The 21,346-nt window shown below is 44.8% G+C and overlaps 1 protein-coding gene across 3 annotated transcripts in view; it reads left to right on the forward strand.

Moving 5' to 3' along the window:
• Positions 1–21,346, forward strand: part of CCDC149 (coiled-coil domain containing 149) — a 97,834-nt gene that overhangs the window by 41,453 nt on the left and 35,035 nt on the right. For all 3 annotated transcript variants that reach the window (XM_069494252.1, XM_069494251.1, XM_069494253.1), the window contains exon 4: positions 10,521–10,628. In XM_069494252.1, coding sequence (XP_069350353.1) covers positions 10,521–10,628 — 108 coding nt within the window. The remainder of the gene's footprint in view (positions 1–10,520; positions 10,629–21,346) is intronic.

The following is a 21,346-nucleotide window of genomic DNA, read 5'->3' on the forward strand; positions in this document are numbered from 1 at the left end:
CCTGCGTTTGTTGTCTCCTCTTCAGAGGACAGACTAGAACTTTCACATTTGTAGTTCTAGAAGTATGTTTGTTGAGGCTTTCTTTTGGAACTCAGAATCCTTTTTAAAACAACCAATTTCCAATGGCAAATCATCCGTTAAAGAAGCTGTGAAGAAATTGTGACAACAGTGATTGCACTAATAGCTTCTCGTGGGACATTGAAATGAAAATTTCTTCTCGTTACTCCAGGCAGAACTGTACACAAAGCGCCCCTTTGCACTACAGCCAGAGATCACCAAAAGATCTCAAACAACCCTTTAAATATTTTTCTTTTGCTAAACAAGCAGTTCCTCCAGAGGAGACAAAGGGGGATTTAAATTATCTTGGGTTAATCTTCTTACAAGATGGGATTCTTTTGGGTCACAGAGGCACGTTTTCCTCATGAAAACTCCTTGAGTAAACAGTCAAACGCATCTCTAAGATCTTTGTCTTTTCCTGTTTTGATCTCCAGCAGACATACCGTGGGGAGGTATCTCTCTTGGTCCAGGAGGGAGCTGATGCTTTCTTGCCTCTAAAAAGTGATAGCTTATTTAGACGGTGACATGCGCCAAGATGACAACCCTGGAAAAATCAGAGCGTAGAGTGGCCCTTTGTGGGATGGAAAGGAGCCTTTTATTTCAGTAGAAAGTCTTCTTGGTCAAGCTTATTTTAGTCTCCTATGACTGCAAATCAGAGTGACTTTGTATATGCCTCCTGGTTTGATGCTCAGAACCTAAAACTTCCTTCAAAGATCTCTAGTGCTTTAAGATGTTTCTTTTTATAACACTTTGAATGGTATGACTTTTCTGTTACACCAGGGAAATTAGGAAGAAATCCCAGGTCCAGCCACTTGGAGCCCTCTCAAATCATAACAACAGCAACTTAATTCCGAGCACTAATGCACCTTGCTATAAGCCCTTTGAATCCTTGCAACTATTTTGTAAGGAAGGTGGGCACACCCCCCAATTTATAGATGAGGAAATTTAGGCTCAATGAGTCTAAAGAACTTGGGAGCTATTAATGGAGCCCCTAAGTGGCAGATGCAGACTCATAATGGCCAAGATTAAGCAAACATTTATTTAAATAGCAACCTCCCAAACCTATTCAAAAGTGTTTGCCTGTGGGGCCTGGAAATGCATTCATTTGCAAGTGTGTGTTTTGAGATTAGGAGGAAGGAGTAGGCTGCTGATGGCTCCTTGCACAGCCAAAAAATTTGTATGAAATAAGCTCTCGGGCGGTTGTTTTTTGTAAATAAAAAAGCTGTCGCTATAGCAGAGGTCATCACTTTGGCAGTTGCTATGAATAGGGGGCCCTTGCTAAGCAAAGCAAGTTTCACTCTATTACTGTTAACACAGGAGTCACCATCAGACCAAAGCAGTGGAGTAGAAATTGCAATTAAATTTGCTATCAATCACACCTCTCAAGAACACTTGATGTTTCATCAAACATTTTTTTTATGTATTCTTGCTTAATCTAGTACTTTCTCTATTGAAGGTATAGACTTAAGGGGCCCAGAGTATTAAAATTTTTAATACCATGTAGTCGAGCAGCCTTTTCTAAATAGAGTCTCTGTCTTTTTGTCTCTCATTCCCCTTTTCCTTACATTTCTTGAGAAAGTGGCTAGGTTAAGGGTTTGCTTGTCTGTCGTCTGTCTGTCTGTCTTACTATCTTATTTTCCTCTCATTTTTGAGTTCCAGTTCTGATTTATATGTTGCAAATCAAGAGGTGTATGATAGGAACTGCTGTTATACGTCGTTTTATGGTGTAAAGTAACTTTTGCATGGCCAGGTTACTAAAGTGATGCGTACAGTTGTCCTTCGGTATACACGGGGGATTGGTTCCAGAGTCTGCACGTATACTAAAATCCATGCACACGCAAGTCCAGCAGTCAGCCCCACAGAACCCACATATATGAAAAGTCAGCCCTCTGTATCCGAGGGTTTCACATCCAGAGGGTAATGTATTTTTGATCTGAGTTTGAAAAGCATCTGTGTATAACTGGACCTGCGCAGTTCAAACCTGTGTTTTTCAAGAGTCCACTGTATTTAATAAATTCTGCAGACCCAGGATGAGGGACTGTTCCTGGAATGCTGGCCCTTTCCTCTCCAGGCTGCCGGTCTGAAATATTTAAGAACACAGGTGAAAACACACGGCCTGCCCCTCTAACTCCTGTTCCCAGTGTCTGGGGCAGCACAAGGTTAAAGGTTTATCTTAAACTTTTTTTTTTTTTTTTTTTTTTTTTTTTTTTTTGTTGAGACAGAGTCTCACTTTGTTGCCCAGGCTAGAGTGAGTGCCGTGGCGTCAGCTTAGCTCACAGCAACCTCAAACTCCTGGGCTCAAGCGATCCTACTGCCTCAGCCTCCCGAGTAGCTGGGACTACAGGCATGCGCCACTATGCCCGGCTAATTTTTTCTATATAGATTTTTAGGTGTCCATATAATGTGTTTCTATTTTTAGTAGAGACGGGGTCTCGCTCAGGCTGGTCTCGAACTCCTGACCTTGAGCAATCCACCCGCCTCGGCCTCCCAGAGTGCTAGGATTACAGGCGTGAGCCACCGCGCCCGGCCTTATCTTAAACTTTTTATCGCTTTTTTTCATTTTGTTTTTATCTGTGGGGGAGGTAAAGCTTTTCCTCTACCCTTTTAGGTTCTGGGACAGGGGTCTGCAAATTTAAATGACAAAAGACAGATCAATAGGAGTAAAAGTATACAATTTTATTATTTTATGTGCAACAGGAACTCACAGAAAAGAAGTAAAACCCAGGAAGCCATTAAACTCAGTTGAACTCAAGGGCTTGTATATCATTTTAACAAAGGAAAGGGGTTTGGGCTGCAAGGGATGATAAATTGTTGGAAAGTAGGAAATACATGGGGGGAAATAATGAAAGATAAGGGTTATTTTAATAAAGTTTGTTTATGAAGGCTCATCTTGGTGCTGAATATCTGTCTCTGGTGATAATGTCAGGTTGCAGTCTGAAATGTTGGTTCTTGGTGAGCTCATGGCCAAAGAATGACCAGACGCACCAGAGAAAGGCAAGCACGAAAATGAGGTTTGTTGAGAGGAGAAAAATAGGATTCTAGAGCAAGAGCAAGATATAGGTTTGCAGAGCGAGATACATACACCACAGAAGATGACTGGACCCACTGTCATAGCAAAAGAGACAGCAAAAAGGCCTTGATTATGGTCTCGGTCTTGTTTTATAGCATCCGGACAGGAACCTCCCTGTGGTTCAGATGTTACCATGGAACCACTGTGATCGGACAGTTGGGAGTTACATGACCTGAGTCTTATTGCGCATGCGGATCTCCCATGAGCCCCTCTGAAAACCCCTTGGGGGGGTTGAGCCACAGTGGCACCCACTTTCATCCCTAGGAGGCCCAGAATCCCTCGCTATCTACCTGACAATAAGAATCTTTCTGCTCTTCCTGGGGCTGGAGAGGGAGACACCTTCACAAAGAGAAAGAGAAATTTATGCCTGCTTTTAGGCAGAAAAGGGGAGTGCAGAGAACTCTCCCTGCATTTGTTGATTCTCAGTTGCTTTCAGCTCAAAATAATCCTTATGCCAAAGTGGCATAATTTGGGGTGGCCTATCCTGATCCCTTCCATAGATATCTTTTCATTTCTAATAGTAGGGACAGAAATGGTATGTAGTAGATCTTGTTCTCCCTACCTAAAAGATTTAGGGCTCTTTCTTACAACTGTCATCCTGAAATCCCTTCCCTATGAACCAGTGTCAATTACTTGATCAATGCAAATAGGAGTCCTTAACAGCAATAGTCACTGCCAACTATAATACCTGGTTATACAGATACTCCTCAACTTACAATGGGGTTACGTCCTGATAAACCCATCGTAAGTTGAAAATATCATAAGTCAAAACTGCATGTAACACACCTAACCTACCCAACATCATAGCTTAGCCTGGCATACCTTCGACATGCTCAGAACACTTAATGTTGGTCTACCATTGGGAAAAATTATCTAATTCAAAGCCTATTTTATCATAAAGTGTTGAATATCTCATGTAACTTATTGAATACTGTACTGAAAGTGAAAAACAAAATGGTTGCATGGGTACTTGAACTACAGTTTATACTGAATGGATATTGTTTTCACACAATCATAAAGTCAAAAGATTCTAAGTTGAACCATCATTGAGTTGGGGACCATTTCTATTTAAAAATCTCTCATCAGTTCTTAAGAGTTTAAAAATCATCTTGCATCTGTAGTATAAACCGTCTTGACACGTTCTGTGGAATGTACGGGGGGATGGAAACAGTGAGAGAGGCAAAAGGTAGAGTTCAGGATGCAGTAGGACTTGAAGAGAAGTGGAAGGACGGTTCCCCTCTTGTCACACCTGGCTAACCTATCTCCATGAGAGTTTCTGCAAAAAGGCAAAGAAGAGGTTGGGGTGAGATCCCATGGCTCGCTCAGCTCCCTGGTCTCTGCCTGCACAGCAGCTGTCAGGATTTGTAGCCATCATCCCTGTGCAGAGAGAATTTCCAGGGCATCCCAGTTCCCACGCTGGGGGCTGGCTTTGGTGAATTGCTCCAGCAGACATCAGTTATAATTGGGGGTTGAGTTGTTCCTTGACAAAGGAAGTTGTTTCGGAATGAAGAGCTGTCATATCCTTTCGGCCTTGAATCTCCCGGCTACATGTTCATGAAATCTCTCTTCCCTCCCTTCCCCATCACCGTTTTAATAGATAACTCCTAGCTAGAAAGAGTGACTTAAATATATGGATTCTACAGTATATCCCACTGTATTTAGCATTCTGCTATTATCAGAGCGAAAATGTCAACCTTTAATGTCGGCCCTGGCTAGATCTGAATATTTAAAAGAGGCTTCTTTTTAAGCCTTTTTATGTTTTTGCTATTTATGCCACCCCCTGGCCCTAGAGATTTAGAAGAAATAATCTCTCGATTTTGTTTTCCTTCCCTATGAAACCCCAATCTTAGGCGGTCTGCCACTTTTTCCCTGACATTTCCTTTACATAGTGCTGCTATTCTAAACTGATGGTCACAGAGTCCTTCTCAATAACACGGAGACAAAAACACTCTGCATAGCTGATAAATTATAAGCAGGCTCCATGTGTTAGCTTGATGGATTGTTATAGTGAATGTGTGTGAGTCATGGGTGTTATTTTTGGTCAAAAGAATTGTGTGAACTTTTCTCCTCTATTTTGAGTGCTTTGAAATGTACTACTCTTTTTCTTTCTTTTTTCTTTTTTTTTTTGTTCCTTAAGATGTATGTCAAGGAATTCAGTACCATATCAGAATAGTCATTTTCTAGTTTTCAAAGTTATTGTTTTGGAGTTGAGGAGGTGGAAGGACTGAATAGAAAGAACTGTGTGCTGACAAGTATTCCAGCCTATTAAATGTAAGAGAAAATTCTAGTCACCTGCTTTAAAGCAGTGGCCGACTCCCCCACCCCTCTGTACCCCAGAGATGCAGTTTAAAGCTGGCATAGATTTACTGTGAACTCACTTGGAGAAATTGTGATTTTAATTGACCATTGTTTCATGGTTAATGTAGAAATGCTTGGTTTTATTTGGAAGATTTCTTTTCAGACAGGCAGCAGAATACATAATGTTTGGTAATCACATCACCGGTGTCTAAATGGCTGTGTCCTAAAGCAGCTCTGCCCTCTGTCCCAAGTATCACTGGAATCATTGGCTGATGTTTATACCTGGTGCCTGCCTTGCTCTAGCGTCCAGGTGCCCAGGAGCACCTTTGAGCTCAGTGCTTATCAAAGTGGGGCCCCAGGGCCGGGGCTAGGCTGCAGGCTAATTGTTTCTGGTCATCACAAGATAAGTAAGGAAACTGAGAGTGTTCAGAAACTCTTACAGCAATTTGACAGCAGGATTTTTATGTCTGTCAAATCTAACAATAAACACTGGAGGCTTTATCTTGCTGTCTTCTTAAATTTATTTTCTTAGTAATTCATTTTTATTTCATTTTACAAAAGTATCGATCTCTGACGGAGTGGGAAAAGAAAACCCGTCTGTCACCACTGACAGATTGAGTTGTACTGGTTCAGCCACTGCAGGTACATTGGTCAGCGAATGGCAGGGTCTCTCCACCCACCTGAGACTTGAGGCATTACTGATTCAAAAAGGGAAGATTAGGGAGGTTGTAGGATTTTCTTTATCTTTTGTCAAGTTTTCATTGTTCCTCTTGCAACATTTCTTTGAGCATCTCTTCCATGGGTTAGAGGAAAGCTCCTGTGAGGGTGAATTTTGCAGCGTCTCCTCCAGATGGGGATGCTGAGATTCGCCTGAACATGTGCAGGTGGCAGCCGGTTCCCGGACTGAGCAAGCGCTGGGCGCTTGTCACTCCCCTGGGACAGTCACTGCAGCCAGGGCTGACCCTCCATCGGGTAGGAAAAGGATCAACGAGCTAATGTCTGGGGAATGTTCCGGAGTTCTGTGGAGAAAAGGCAGAGGCCACCCACGTGTGACACCTTGTGCTAAGGAAGGAGAGCTATGGACAGAGGGGAGAAACCGGGACAAGAAAATCAAGAATTGAGTAATCTCTCGACTTCACTGCAGTCCCTGGGGTCACCTGCTCTTGTGGCCTTGAACTGTTCTCCCAAACGGAAGTTTTGAGATGTGGTGGTGGAGAGGGGGTGAGGGAGGCTGGTTTGCTTTTTCCACTGCCAGCAACTTCTACCCCAGCATATCCACGAGGCTCCCTCTCTCCCCTTTTCCAAATCTTGGTTTAAATGTGGTCTTCTCCATGGGGCCTCTGTGGCCCTTTCCCCTACACACTCTATCCGCTTTGCCTCTTTAATTTTTCTCTGCAACATGTATCATCTAACGCTGCTGACCCCAACCCCTAGTCGGAACAAGGCTGCAGAGCTCCGCAAGCCCCGTCCCCAGTCAGTGGAAAAACTGTCTTCCATGAAACTTAGGAAGCGGGGAGGGGGCACAGCAGCAGGTGAGCCAAGCGAAGCTTCACCTGTATTTACAGCCGCTCCCCATTGCTGGCATCACCGCCCGAGCTCCGCCTTCCCCACCCCACCCCCACTTCCTTGCCCACCCTCCCTCACCACCCCCCACCCCGGGGAAAAATTGTCCTCCATGAAACCCGTCCCTGGTGCCAAAAAGGTTGGGGACCACTGATATAACATACTGAGTCTATATATTCTGCTAACCAAAAAAAAAAAAAAAAAACCCCCAAAACCCAAAGTCTATAAAATAATTTAAAGAGGTTTATTCTGAGCTGAATCCATGTGACTGGCCTGGAGCACATGGTCTCAAGAGGGCTTGAGGGAATGTGCCTGGTAGCCAGGTTACAGTTTGGTTTCATACATTCCTGGAGGCAGGAATTCCATGTAAGATCACAAGTCAATCCCCAGAAGGCGTACATTGGTTTGGCCTGAAAAGGTGGGACATCTCGAAACAGGAGGGGGTTTACAAGTTATAGGTGGGTTTAAAGAGTCTTTTATTTGTAATTGATTAATGAAATGAAGCTTTGTCTAAAGGCTTGGAATGTTTGAACTTATTTACCAAAACTTATGTGATCTATTAAGTAAATTGATGGCCCGCAGGTGTGGTTTCAGCTGTGTCTTGCACGGCCTGAGGCTCGCTAATGATTTAGTATCTTATTGTAACAAAGAGTGACTCCAAAAGGAGTTATGTCTGACCTCCCTTCTCCTCACGGCTGGCAACTTGGCTTTAAGGTTTTTATGGTGTCCCTTTGGCCAAGAGGGGGTCCCTTCATTCAGCTGGAGGGCTTAAGATTTTATTTTAGTTCACAATTTTATTGTAATACGATGTAATTAATGTAATGTTATCGATTAGGTGCACGTTTACGAGGGCAAGGTTTTTGTCCGTATTGTTTACTGCTGTATTTCCAGGTCTAAAACAGTGCTTGGCACATGCCAGGCACACAATAAATATTTGTTATATAAATGAATGAGTGAATGATCAACAGTGAAAGGGCAGGATCGCAAAGGCACCAGCTGTGTCCAAGGAGGCCTTTGCCATGTCCACACAGCTCTGTTCACTGAGCATTTGAATTGGAGCCACTGGAAGGGCACAGTCAAGGGACGTAACCAGCCTTTAAGCAGCACCTACTGTATGCTAAGCACCGTGGTAGGCATTCTGTATTCATTATTTAAGGATCCAATCACCCCATGCAATATGTATTGTTAGCTCCATGTTATAGATGGCGAAACTTAAGAGGTTAAGAAACTCATGCACGGAGACCCAGCCCAGTAAGTGGCAGAACTGGGATGCAACTCAGTCTATCTGATTCCTTCCATCCAGAAAATTTCCAAGAACAGTCACTTGGTCACAGTGTCTCTCGTTTCTTTGCTGTCCTACCTACAAAATGGGAATTCATTTTCCTCATCCATCACCAATTTTTTATCTTATGAAAACAAACGTTACTCAAATATTACAAGATATGAGTTTTATAAGTATGGGGCTGAAAAATTAGACGGAGTTATTGAGTAACATTCGCCAGTAACATTGGTGGAGTGGAGATCAGGGCTCGATTAAACCTAGCCAATGGGGATGAGTTTTTTTCCATGCAAGACTCTGTGCCAGGCCCTGGTTCCAGTGTTGCTACTTGCTGCTGTTATTCCAGATCTCTCCCTGGGCTGAGACCATAACGTCTAGACTCGGCTTATTGTCTCTCATTTTAAAAATATTTATGGGAGCATCTATTAGGTGCTTGGGAGAGGTCAGTAGAGAGAACAGAGTCCTTGCCCTTCATGGAACTTATATTTTAGTAAGGAGAGGGAGGCAGGAAATCAACAGTGAGCAATAAACCATGAAGGAAATGATATGGTATGTTAAAAGATGGCAAGTGCTCTAGATAAAGGAAAGGCGGTGCAGGGGAAGGTTGTAGTGTTAAATTGAGTGGTCGAGGAGGGCCCCGTTGAGGTGGTGACCTTTGAGCAAAGACTGAAAAAGGTGAGGGCATGAGCCCAGAGGCTGTCTGGAGGGAGAGCATTCCAGGAGAGAGAACAGTGCCCTGGTGCTGAGATGGGATCGTGCCTGGTAGGTGTGGGGGATGCAAGGAGGTGAGCGAGAGGTGGAGACAACAGGATACCCCAGCAAGTGGGATACGGGAGGTGAGATAAAGTGGGGAGTCGGGGATAAGCAGAGATTTAATCTTTATGTTCTTTCCCTTTTATTCCCTTTGTAGTGCCTAGTATAGTTTCCTATTCCTCAAAGTATTAGCACTGAAGTCTTTGGAAATGTAGCCACTGCAGGTGGGCTGGTCCCCTAACGTCTGGGGATTTGGGTTTCTTCAGCTGTACCATGAAGGGAATCTAGGACATAATCTTTAATATCCCTTGTCTGACTCGTTTTTGAATGATTCCCTCCCAGAAGTTGTGCTCTGATCACTTCCCTCCCTCTTTCCTTCCTTCCTTCCTTCCTTCCTTCATTTATTCACCATGAGTCTTTAGAATACTCATGGGTACACAAGCACTGTCTGGAGCAACACACATAGAAGTGGAGGAAGTAGAAAACAGAATCTCTGCCTTGCAGTAGCTTGTGGTCTCTTCTTGCTAAGGCTGGAGAAGAAGGTGGTAAGTCAGGTGAGAATTAGAGCAAGTTACAGTTAGCAACGTAAGAACAGCATGGTAGAACAAGAAGCCATGTGAGCAAGGGTGAATGTGAGTGAAAGGCTTGAGTAGGTATAGAGATGGGGAGAGTCAGGAATTTCAGGCTCAGGGAACCTGGAAAAGGGACAGGAGTGTGACAAAAGGTGCGCATGCTCTGGGAAAAGGGGTGACGAGGCTGTGAGATGAAGCTGGATTGAGAGGGAAGGCTGATGGAGAACCTGCCACACCATCTCTGGATCTGGGCAGGAGGTGGATCTTAAGAAAAGGATGATGTCGTAAAGATGGGAATGGAAAGATGGGAATGGCTGTTGGGTACTACGTGAGCTAGAGTAAGGAAATAAGGAGATGGGAAAACCAGCCCAGGAGACTGTTGAGTTTCCTCTGGATCCTGATTTCAGAAATTGTTGCACGTCACTGACTTCTTCTCTGGCTGCCTCTTGGAATTGTAATCAAAATCCCGGGCATTGAGGTAGCAAAGAAAAACTCATTAAACAAGGTATGTTTGAAGAGGGGCCGGAAACCTACCTAAACAAGAAATTGAAGCTTTTCCTACGTTGTTGGCCTACATTTTAGAATTGAACTCTATGTTCATTTTTGAGATTTTTAGTGACAAGCTCTTAAAAAAAATTTTTTTGAGAAGTCAGATAAGACTGCCTCCTCCATTACTTGTCTAAGTGCCCTCTGTAAGCCATTCTGGAAACAAAGAACTTCCCCAAATTGAGGTTCATGGCCAACTTCATTTTCCTCCATCCCGTTGTAGTAGCACGATTTGTACACTTGCCACCTTCATATATGTGTTCACTCTGATGGATTTTGTGTGGTTCAGCTGGGCTTGGACGCCAGTATCAATAGCCCAATAAAGCCTAGCATTTATCCTCTCCACCATTTCTGATTGTATTTCATGTGTTGATATTTCCAGGCTAATCTTGCACAACTATTAAGAGATTCTCAGGACCGAAATAAACATCTGGGAGAAGAAATTAAAGAACTTCAGCAAAGACTTGGAGAAGTCCAGGGCGACAATAAGGTAGGGTGAATATTTGAAGGGAAAAAGCTCTGCATAATTATGCGTTGGAGGTTTATGTATATGTAGCACATCAGAAAAATGCAATGCAGCATTTATTGAAAATTTGGTTATGGATTTTTAGATTTATAATGAAAATTCACAGTTTAACATTTCTTATCTTTATTACATTCCCTTTGTGTGTGTGTATATGTGTATACGTGCATATGTATTTGTTTCTGGGTGGCTCTAAAATATTGTCACAACCCGTTGTAGAAGTTTCATTGTCTTCAGCTTGGTGGTGAATAACATTGTGGTTGAGGGCAAAATAAAACCCAAATGCTATACGTTCCCCACTTCCATACAAATAATGGATTTGTGGCTCAGCTGATTTGGAATTATTCACATTTGGTTTTGAATTTTAAGTAGTCATCCTACTAATTATGTTCACATAACCAATTTATTTTATTGCTAAATTTGGCAATTTGTATGGAACATTGCTCAAAATCCACTGCTTGGTATTAATCAAACTCCCCTGTTGGCAACGTTAATTATAAAATATGAACTCATAAACTCCAAACTAAATGTGTGCACTCTCTCTCCCAGCTGAAGCTATGAACAAAAGTACAATGGAGAAAGGAAAGAAAAACTACCGAAGTTTAATTCTGTCCCCCAAAATAATTTCCCATTTTGCCAGGATTGATTCATTTTCAACTCCTTGCCAGAGGCAGCTTTTGCAACAGAGATGGTGTTGGAGTTTGACTCGGGAAAGCTATATCGTGCGTATGTGTTGAAGGGGGCCTTCTTGGGGAAATGTTTTTGATGTTACCAAATTCCTTGACAAATGATGGTGATTTTCATTGTTGTTGGGAGTTGTTGGTTATTTGAAGATGCCATTTTGAAAAGACTCTCTTTTAAAATGCACAGAATTGTCTGAGTCATGCAGAGAACTCTCCCATGCATGAGATCAGAGAGGGCTTTGTACATGCTGTTGGATCGAGAGGCCCAATCTGAGGGCATATACTTACCTGGGAAAAGACTCTACATAGATTCTTCTCCACTTAATCTGCCTTAATTGTTTTTTAACCTTTTAGATTTAACATAAATTTGAAAAATTAGGCTCTAACATTGGCGGTCATGACAATAGAGGGTGAGAAAATGCCCAGGAAAGGTTCTAATTAACACTGGACAAGCTAATCAGCTCGTGTGGTTTTATGCCTCAGTGAAAGGATGTAAGCTCTGTAACCTAGGTGTCTGGTCCATAATTAAAGGCCAGACCTTCTTAGTCATTTCCTCGAGTGATAGCAGCAGGGCAAGGTTTTCTAAAGAATAAAATGAAATGTGTGCAGTAGTTTTTCTTTAAGCCCATGGAAATACTAGAGGAATTTTGGAGACCTTAGAAACCCACAAAATGCTGAAACATTTTGAAATGTGACTTTTAGATTCATGGTTCTTCTTGACTGATCATTTTTTTCCTGTTTTATTTCTTGTTTTCTTTTTCCAAGCTGTATCTTCACCCCAACTTGCCTCAATACTCTTGTGTCTTGTCTTTTGGTCACTTTTAATTTTCTTTGCCTTTTAGGGATGAGAATTTTCGGAGTTGACTTTTGCCACTGGTATTTCATGGAAAGAAAGGGAGGGCACGTGTGCGTGTGCAAGCGTGTGAGTGTGCATATGTGAGTCCATGCGCACGTGTGCAAGCGTGTGAGTGTGCATATGTGAGTCCGTGTGCACGTGTGCAAGCATGTGAGTGTGCATATGTGAGTCCGTGTTCAAGCGTGTGAGTGTGCACATGTGAGTCCGTGTGCAAGCGTGTGAGTGTGCATATGTGAGTCCGTGCGCACGTGTGTATCACTGAGCACAGATTGGGGCCTCCCGTTGCTTTGTCACAGTCTGAACTTTGTGATTTGCTTGCGCTCCGAATCTTTATTCCAGTAGCTGGACACATTTATCAAACTTTGTTTTCTTACCCAAGGTTTAGAATTTAGTGACTTATATTCATGGCCCGTGAAGCAATTTGCCTGCCAAAAGGTGGAGGGAGGATGTTCTAATGTTCAGCCCAACCCCCATCTCGGTGTCTGGCTTCTCCCCGCCTCAAAAAAAGACCAGCCCAGCCAGCAAGCCCCAGAGGTTCCATTTATTCTCATTTGCACTAAAGTTATTGGGCTGGTTTATTTTCAGGCCTGTGTGAGTCACAGCCATCCTCCCCCTCCCCCACCTCCAGTCCTCAACATTAAGGCCAGATTACTCATCCCATAATGACACCAGGCTTCTGGAGAAACTCAGAAGCCCCTGTTCAAAGGTAGCTGTGACTGTGTGGTAGAGAATGAGTTAACCCTTTGGGGCTTTGTTTTGTTTTGTTTTTAAGAGACAGTGGTCGCCCTATGTTGCCCAGGCTGGTCTCCAACTCCTGGGCTCAAGCCATCCTCCTGCCCCAGCCTCCCGAGTAGCCGGGACTGCAGACTCGTGCCACCGCACCCAGTTTATTTTGCTTTTTTTTTTTCCTCAAAGCAAGTCAAATTTAGCAGTAGGGGGGTTATAGACCAACTTTAGTGACACTAACGTTAATAAGTTCTGATAACCCACTACCATCCGATCAGCCTTTGTTTTGTTTTGTTTTTGTTTTTGTTTTGATTCATCATGTCACTTGCTGCTCCAACATTTCCACCACCTACGGGATCCAGTTCCACCTCCTTGTCATGGTATTAGCCTCCATGATCTTTCCCCGGCGGATTTCTCCAGCCACATCCTTGCCACTAGTCACCTCATACTTGAGCCCTAGTGCTCATTTCAGCCCTTTTGCTGTACCGAACTGCCTGGTGCCTCAGGACCTTTGCACTGGCTATCTGCTCAATCTGGAACACTCTTCCCCTTTACTTCCTTGGCAAGTCCCTGCTCATCTTTTAGGTCACAGGTCAAATGTAGCCCTCTCTACCTCTTAGGTGTCATTGCTGTGCCGCTTGCAGTGCCCGGCTCTACTGACACCTTTGTGGCACCCCCAGCCCCAAGGGTAAGCTCTTTGCAGGCTGCATTTTGTGTCCCAAAGATTAGAATTCTTAGTTCCCGATGCATAGAAAATATTTACTCTTTATTGAAGGAATAAAGGAATGAGCAAATGAATAAAATGAATGAACAAAGGGAATGAAAAGAAGAGCAAAAGGATTCGAGAAGGAGGAAGAGAGAAAGGAACGAAGCATACAAGAAACAGCAGACTGACTGCCATCTGGATGTCATTAGTACCTCGCTTTGGCGTAAGGAGTAGTTTAGAAATTTGGAGAAAGGAGCTGGGAAAGCAAACCGTTCCAACTGGGGAAAGAAAAACAGCCCAAGGCGGGTCTGATGCTGAGCCCTGGTGGACAAAGGACGAGTGTCCTGCTCTTTGGCTGGTTCAAGCCTGTTAAATTCAGGGATACTGACTAATTGTTGTTGTTGGACTCCAGACTCTGATGCCACGCGGGAGGGCTGATGGCATCATTTGATGAGTGACTGTTAAAGTGGAAGATTTTTATCTCTGAGTTGCCATTGTAACTGATGACCTTTATCCATATTTTGGGAAGCCCAGATTCTAGATGTTAAGTACATTTAAGAAACAAGGTGATAGGAAATTACTTGCCTTGGATATTTTAGGGTAGACTAATTTTTCCATTTGTTCAGCTAGAGCCTTGTAACCCTACGTGCCATAAAGCATTTCCAAACAGCCTCTTGAAAGATTTGTTACCACCCTGGATTCCAAGCAGTTTAGCACTCACGTGGGGTGGGGGCGGGGAGTCCCGTGCCAGGATGGGCATCCAGTGACAGGGGGCCTGGATGATCAGTCACCTCCTGCCACCTCTCTGTCCAGTGCCCAGGAATTTCTCGGGCTCCCCAACTAACACAAATCCCCAAGCCAAAACCAGATGAGAGGTGTGAAAGGGAAACCTCCCAGATACCCTCCCCTTCCATAAAAAGTCCAGTTCTTAAAGGTTAAAGAGGAAAGAGGAGTCCTCTGGGGAGGGGGCTGCTCACAGTGACACAGATCAGGCTGGACAAGCTTTGCAAGTTGCCCAGGGCTGTCAGCCTGTGAGGAATAAAGACCAATTGTACGGAAAGAGTCGGACAATGCTGAGGCCTCACATCTGAAAAAGAACCCGTGGAGCCAGCCTCACTCCCCTTCCACCCCAGGGGCCTGCCGGCTCCCTCTTCTGGACATTGAGAAACCAGGAAATTTAGGGACAAGGGATCAGAGGGGAAAAGGGGTCTCTGACAATTTAAGGATTAGTAAGTCAACCAACAAAGCTAGCAGGGCACATCTGAATCACAGAGACAGTAGTCCCCCACTTTTCTGTGGGGGTGCCTTCCAAGACCCCGTGGATGCCTGAAACCAAGGACGGTACTAAACTCAGTCTCTGTCAGTCGGGGCACGCTTGTGTTCGTGTCTTCCACCCACGAACATAAAGCCTTTTCCATCTTAGCTAAGCACTTAGCACACACTGTGGCCATACCTTTTGCAGTCTGAGGTACAACAGCAAAACTAGCAGAATTCCTTTTTCCTTTACAATTGCACGGATAGAAGATTCATTCTTACCGTAGATCTTAGCAACCTCAGGTGTAGGATTATTTTTCCTTTCCTTGTTAAGTCAAGAACTTTCACCTTTTCACTTGAAGCACTTTATGGCTTCCCCTTGGCATATCCAAACCGCCAGCTTCACAACTCTAGCACTTCGGGGCCATTACTAAGTATAGTAAGGGTTCCTTGAACTGCAGTGAATACCACGGCAGCTGATCTGATAAGCAAGAAGGCACTAAGCGAATAAGGGGTGGGGAGCGTAGACAGTGCGGAGACCCTGGACAGAGGGATTCTCGTCCTGGATGGGATGAATTGGGAGGGGCAAGATTTCATCACGCTACTCAGAACAGCATGCAGTTTAACACTTACGAATTGTTTACTTCTGGAATTTTTCATTTAATAGTTTCAGACCGCAGTTGACTGTGGGTAGCTAAAACCAAGGATCAGGGAGAACTGTGCCCGGAGGTGTCCCCGAGAACCAGCCCTCTGAAAGAGGCAGCCCAGCTTGTAGCACTTTGCCGTGGTATAAATACTGATACCATGACAAATATCAGGCCACCAAAGACTGGAGTCACTGAACGTGGAAGAATTTGCACTCTAGAAAGAGCCAGCTCCAGCCTGTTCCTGCGAAGGGGAGTGGTGTAGTACAGTCCAAGAGGTCCATCTTTGGAAATTGTTAGGCCCAGGTTTATATTCTAGTTCTGCCAGTTGTTGTCTGTATGGCTTTGGCAAGTCAGTTTTCTCTCCAGGCCTCAGTTTCCTCATCTGTAAAATGGCAGTAATAATACCTCTCATGGACTTGTCAGGTTTCATCGTTTATTCACCAACACATAACTGGGGACTTACTATGTGCTGATTAACATTCTAGCAGCTGAGGCTGCATCAAGGAATAAGAAAGACAAGGTACCCGCTCTCATGGAGCTTATATTCTAGTTGGGAGGACAGTCAATAAGAACTTAAAATACGCAAGTGAGATCATCAGACACTGGTTAGTGCTGAGAAAGAAAGAAAGGAGGACAAGGAGATTGAATTATTGGGGGTGTTCATGCGATCTTGTTTGTAAAGGGAATTGCGTAGTACCTGACACCCAGTAAGCGCTTAATGGAGGGTAAGTGTTGCCGTTATCTTTAGCACATGAGCCCATATTGACTTAGAATCCTCTCGTACAAGAATTCCACCAGAGATCTTAAGGTCGTCCTTTCTGTTGATCAGCTATTTCCAGGGAACTAGGTGTGTGCCCCATGGTAGAGACAATGATCTCAGTGAGAAGCTGGCATCTGGCAGATGGATCCCAAAATCTCAGCCCTCCTAATCACCACTCCATACTTTGCCGGCGTCAAGCATGATTGCCTTGGTGCCGAGCTCCTGGAAGCTGTCTTCCATTTTGTGTGTCCCTCGTGGAATAAGCACCTAATAGGATACGCCAGGAGCAGCAACTCGTGTTCCCACTGGGACAGCTGGCAGTTGGTTTTCTTCTCTGATTGCTTCTGTTTTTCGTCATTTTAGAGATTATGGCACTTTTGAGCAGAAGACCAATAATGCCGGGTGATATATTCAAAAGCAAGAAAGTTCAGGGTAGACGATGCTCCTACCAATGTCATGCATTCACAGTTCCTGGCCCCTGCTGGCAAATTTAAATTTAGCTGTGGTGATATTGGATAAACACAGGGTTTTGCCCTTAATAATGAGCTTTATGTTACACCAGCTGATGGTCTTTAAGTACCTCTGTTTTATCTGATGTTGGTGCCATAAAATAATAGAGCCCTTCTGTGAACGTACCTCTATTGACATGGGACTTTTGGATGGATTCGGTGAGCAAACCAATTAAGTTAAAGCTATAAGCCAATAAAAATAGACCAATGAGTGTGCAGGTGACTAACTGAAGTATACTTAGTTTAAAAAAATAAAAAAGAGTGCTCAGCTGTGGATGTTCATAATGGTCCAGGATGTGGGATCAGAGAGCTCTTTGTAAAGCTGTTCCACTTTATGCTTCAAAGGGAGCAGAGAGATGTCCTAGCCTGCAGGAAACTCCAATGAAGATGGCACTCTAATGAAAAGCTCTCACCCTGGGGCATTATAGAAATTAATTACAAAGAATTACAATGAGTGAGAAGGCCCCTTCACCCCTCCAGCCCCATCATGTCTTGTTCTAACTGGGATCCTGGTTTTGAACTATAACCACTGCTCAGCTAGTCCAGCCAGCAGCCAGGCTAGTTCAGCAGTCCCTAATGTTTTGTTGTCAAGTGAATTTGATTCATTTGGTCTTTAGAGTCCTTATTTGAGCCTGTCCTGGTTGATAGGAGCTTGTAGCCTGGCTAGACCACATGACCAAAGCAGCATGGTTTGGGATATTCATCCCATAGACCATGCATCGTAATTATACGTCTTAGTAGAGAACTGGTTCTAAATGGTATTTTGGCCCGAGACTTATTTTATAGTATACCGTATCTAAATTACACACTAAAATAAAAAGAAATCAAAACTTCTTTAAAACTACTTGATGGGACACTATAAAGACTGCGGCTTTGAGAGCAAGGTGTGCTGAAGGTAATTCAGGGTCTTCCTCGCTGTGTGATCTTGGGCCAGTGGCTTGACTTCTGTGTGCCTCGGTTGTTCTCATCTGTACGGGTACGTAGTACTTACCTCGTGGGGGAGGTTCGTTCCATTCATTTTTGTTGAGTACATCTTTGTTGAGGACTGACTGTCTGGTCTGGGGGTAGCACAGAATATAAAACCAGTGAGTCCCCACTGTCTTGGGGCTTCCATTCTAGGGGAAGCAGGTGGATAGTAAGTAAATAGACTAATAAGTTTCACAGATTCTGAGATGCACAGTTTTTCACATTTGAATGTCTCTGATAGAGTCAATGGCATCGTGCAGTTATGATTGGCACTTTTTATTCTTTTTAGAGGTGCATAGTGGTGGGTCTTAAAGTTGATGGAATCTTATATTTGATGAAATGCAGTGTAAAATGTCAGGAGGTTATAAGTGCTAAGTAAAATATTAAAGCAGGTGAGAGGGCTAGAGAGTGCAGCCCAGGTGGGGTGAGGGTGGGGAGCGTTTCTGTTTATATCAGGTGGTCAGGGAAGGCCTTTTGCTCGTGTGTACGATGCAGAGACTAAAGGATGGGTCAGGTGGGTGTGTGGTGAAGGACAAAGACCCCGAGGCAGGAGCCAGCTTGGGGTGTTAGAGGCTCTGTAGGGGGGCCATGCCCCTTCTGCTGGGATTAAATACAAAAGGTTCTATAAAGCCCTTAACCCAGAGCATGTTCTGGAAGGGAGCCCTGTTCAGGGCTTGTTGCTGCAGATGTGACGAGAGGCAGCCCAGAGCCCTAAACTGCCAGGGCTGATACCTGACTGCCACTTATCAGGTTTGTGACACAGGTATGTTCCTTTACTTGTCTCTGGCTCAGCTTCTCATCTGAAAATGGGGGTAACAACGTTACTTGCTTGGGCACTTGGTCGACTTAAATAGGTTAATGTGAGTCAGCTCTGGGACCGTGCGTGGCATGTAGCGTTAGTGCTCAGTGTTACGTGGCCGGAACCTGTGGGGTTGGGGCCTTCGCAACTGTGCATGGGCCCTGGGGCCAAGGAGACCTGGCTTCAGAGCCCTGTGCCGACCGCTCGGTGGGGGTGGGCGGGTTCGCCCCTGCAAAGAGGAGACGGTGGTGGCTGCCTCCTGGAGTTGTAGGATGCGCGGAATGGGAGGCTTCCTAGATCTGCGCAGCATTTGGGGACTCCTTATGGTTAGCGAGACACGGTTGTGGGGCTGAGGTACTTTAGCGCATATGACAGGAAAGGTTCTTGCCATTACAGAGCAGACAGTGGGGTGGGCACAAGCAGACGGACGAGGTCATTTCTGGTACATACGATGAAGACAGTGAGGCAGGGCAGTGTGAGTTAAGAGTGACACGGGGATGAATGACTTCGGCAACGGTGTCCAGGGAGGACTCCTCAGAGGAGGGGATATTTGATCTGAGACCTGAAGGAGAGGAAAGAAGTGGGTTCTGGACAGACCTCTGAGCAGGCTCTTTCAAGGGCAGAGGAAGTGGAGAGGCCCAGGGCTGGCATGAGGGGGCGTGTTTGAGGCACGGGAGGGACACCCGTGTGGCTGGAGCACAGACAGAGGTGGGCAGAGGTGGGGTCAGGAACCCGGTGAGGAGGGGCCATGCCGTGTCCCTCCAGCCCCGGTGAGGGCTTTGGCATTTGTCTCAGTGCCGTGAAAAGCCACTGGAGATACCTACTGTGTGCTTAAGGAAAGCTGCTAACGCTCGCTTGGCCCCAGTCGGGAGCTCGTTAACTGGGAGACATTGATTTACCACTAATGAGTGTGTGCGAGAGGATCTCCGGAGCCTTAGGAGACAGAAAATGAAAACTACTGTTTTGATTTGTTTTATTAAGTGACAAATTCCTTTGTATGAAGCTAGAACTGGCATGCCATATGAGTCTAGGAATTTGGACTTTGGTGTACACAATAGCATGGAGCCTTTTAAATCTCTTGTGTCCAGTTTTATCGAAGATATTTCCAGAAGGCCAGGGGGCAGCTGGAGAGGATGTGGAGAAAACCTACAGGAAAAAACAACCCAGCACCACACCCGATGAATGTTTAATAAATGCCTTTTGGTGCTGACCTCTCCGCAGGTGTGCTGTTTGCAGCAGTACACGAGGACTGGGGCTGAGGAAGGGCTACTATTGTCCACTTTCTGTTAATGATTCTTTCATCTGACCCTCTCAATAGCGCTGGCGAATAGAGAGCCACTGTGTAAGAATTGTAACCAACTGTAACTGGGGATTGCACTTTTAAAGCTCTGTGGAGAGTTACATGAACAGTGATCCTTGTATTGTATCTTCACATTGTGAGAATGGAGACCCCCGGAGTTGGAGTGGTGCAGTGTGCAGCCTGGACGGCCGTACATGGCTGTCTTATCTACAAGATAGCCGTTATTCCTATTTTTTAAAGTAACCAAGTCACATGTGGCCCACGAAGCTTGGATAGCTTGCCAAGGGCACATGGCTAGGATTAGCAAAAGCTGGATCTGAGCACAGATAACACCCAGAGAATAGGGGCTCCTGCGCCTGGCTGCCTCTCACTGTGTGTTGGGTAAAATGGATTAAGGCAAATGAAAACAAGATGAGGTTGAAAATGCTGAGGGTTGTGAGAGATGAAGCTTGAGAAGAGATCAAGGAAGGAGCCAGTCATTCCACTCCGGAGGCCTAAACAGGCCTCGTGCAGGACAGTTTGAGCAGGTCCTTGGCAGAGTTGGGGGAAGGGCGCCCAAAAGCCATTTTACCACATTGTTTTACGGCCTTGTCCCTCAGCCACATCCCAGCTGCAGCTGCGCCTCATCCACAAGCTGACGACGCACACCCGTAATTCATTCATAAACATTTATTTCTATCTAAATCAGCAAATGACTGCGTCTATTGGTGGCGGTGCGCGTGCTGTGCGGGGCACCGATCCACTTTGTGGGTTGGCACGGGGAAGCTGGCTGTGGAATTTGGACGGCCCTGTTTGAGGGAATTAAGTGCCCCGAGCAGTTGCTTCCTCGCCTTTTTCCAAGCTGGAAAATCAGCATCATTTGCCTGCACGCTACAGATAAGGTTGGCTCAGGAGCTCCGCTTTCTCCAGCTTGGAAGAAAGATCGGACCTCCCGAGGGGGCTTATGTGTGGAGAGACATACCTGGAGGAGGATGACGATGATGATGACAATTACAATAATCATAAGAGCAGCTGACATTTATGAAGCAGTTTTTATGCTCCAGGGCCAGTGCTGAGTGTGGTAGAGAAGCCCCATCTTCTCTTACTTAGGGTTAGCTTCTGAAGTTAGCGTGGAAGAGGCAGAAACTTGTATTTAGCCAAAATTCCCCTTGATGGTCCTTTAAATTGTCCAAAAATTTCAGGTTGGGTGTGTGCTTCTGATAAGCAGTATTATGTACAATTAGGAACAGTATGACTTTGCACAAATGTATTATCAGTTCCTGTCCCGCTTCACTCTCAGGCTGGTACACTGAGCAGAGCAATGGGTAGGATCACCCAATTTTTTTGTTTACTTCTCCCTCATCCTCTCTTTCCTCCTCTTTTTTGGTCCCCCCTCTTTTTGCCAAACATATAGATATCTGAACTCCTCTAAGTTAAGTGCTCATTTAATACAACCCCACTCTCTCTCACTTCATGCTTCCAGCAACCCTCCAAGGAGGC

The sequence above is a fragment of the Eulemur rufifrons genome, chromosome 19 (assembly GCF_041146395.1).
Source record: "Eulemur rufifrons isolate Redbay chromosome 19, OSU_ERuf_1, whole genome shotgun sequence".
Classification (NCBI taxonomy): domain Eukaryota; kingdom Metazoa; phylum Chordata; class Mammalia; order Primates; family Lemuridae; genus Eulemur; species Eulemur rufifrons.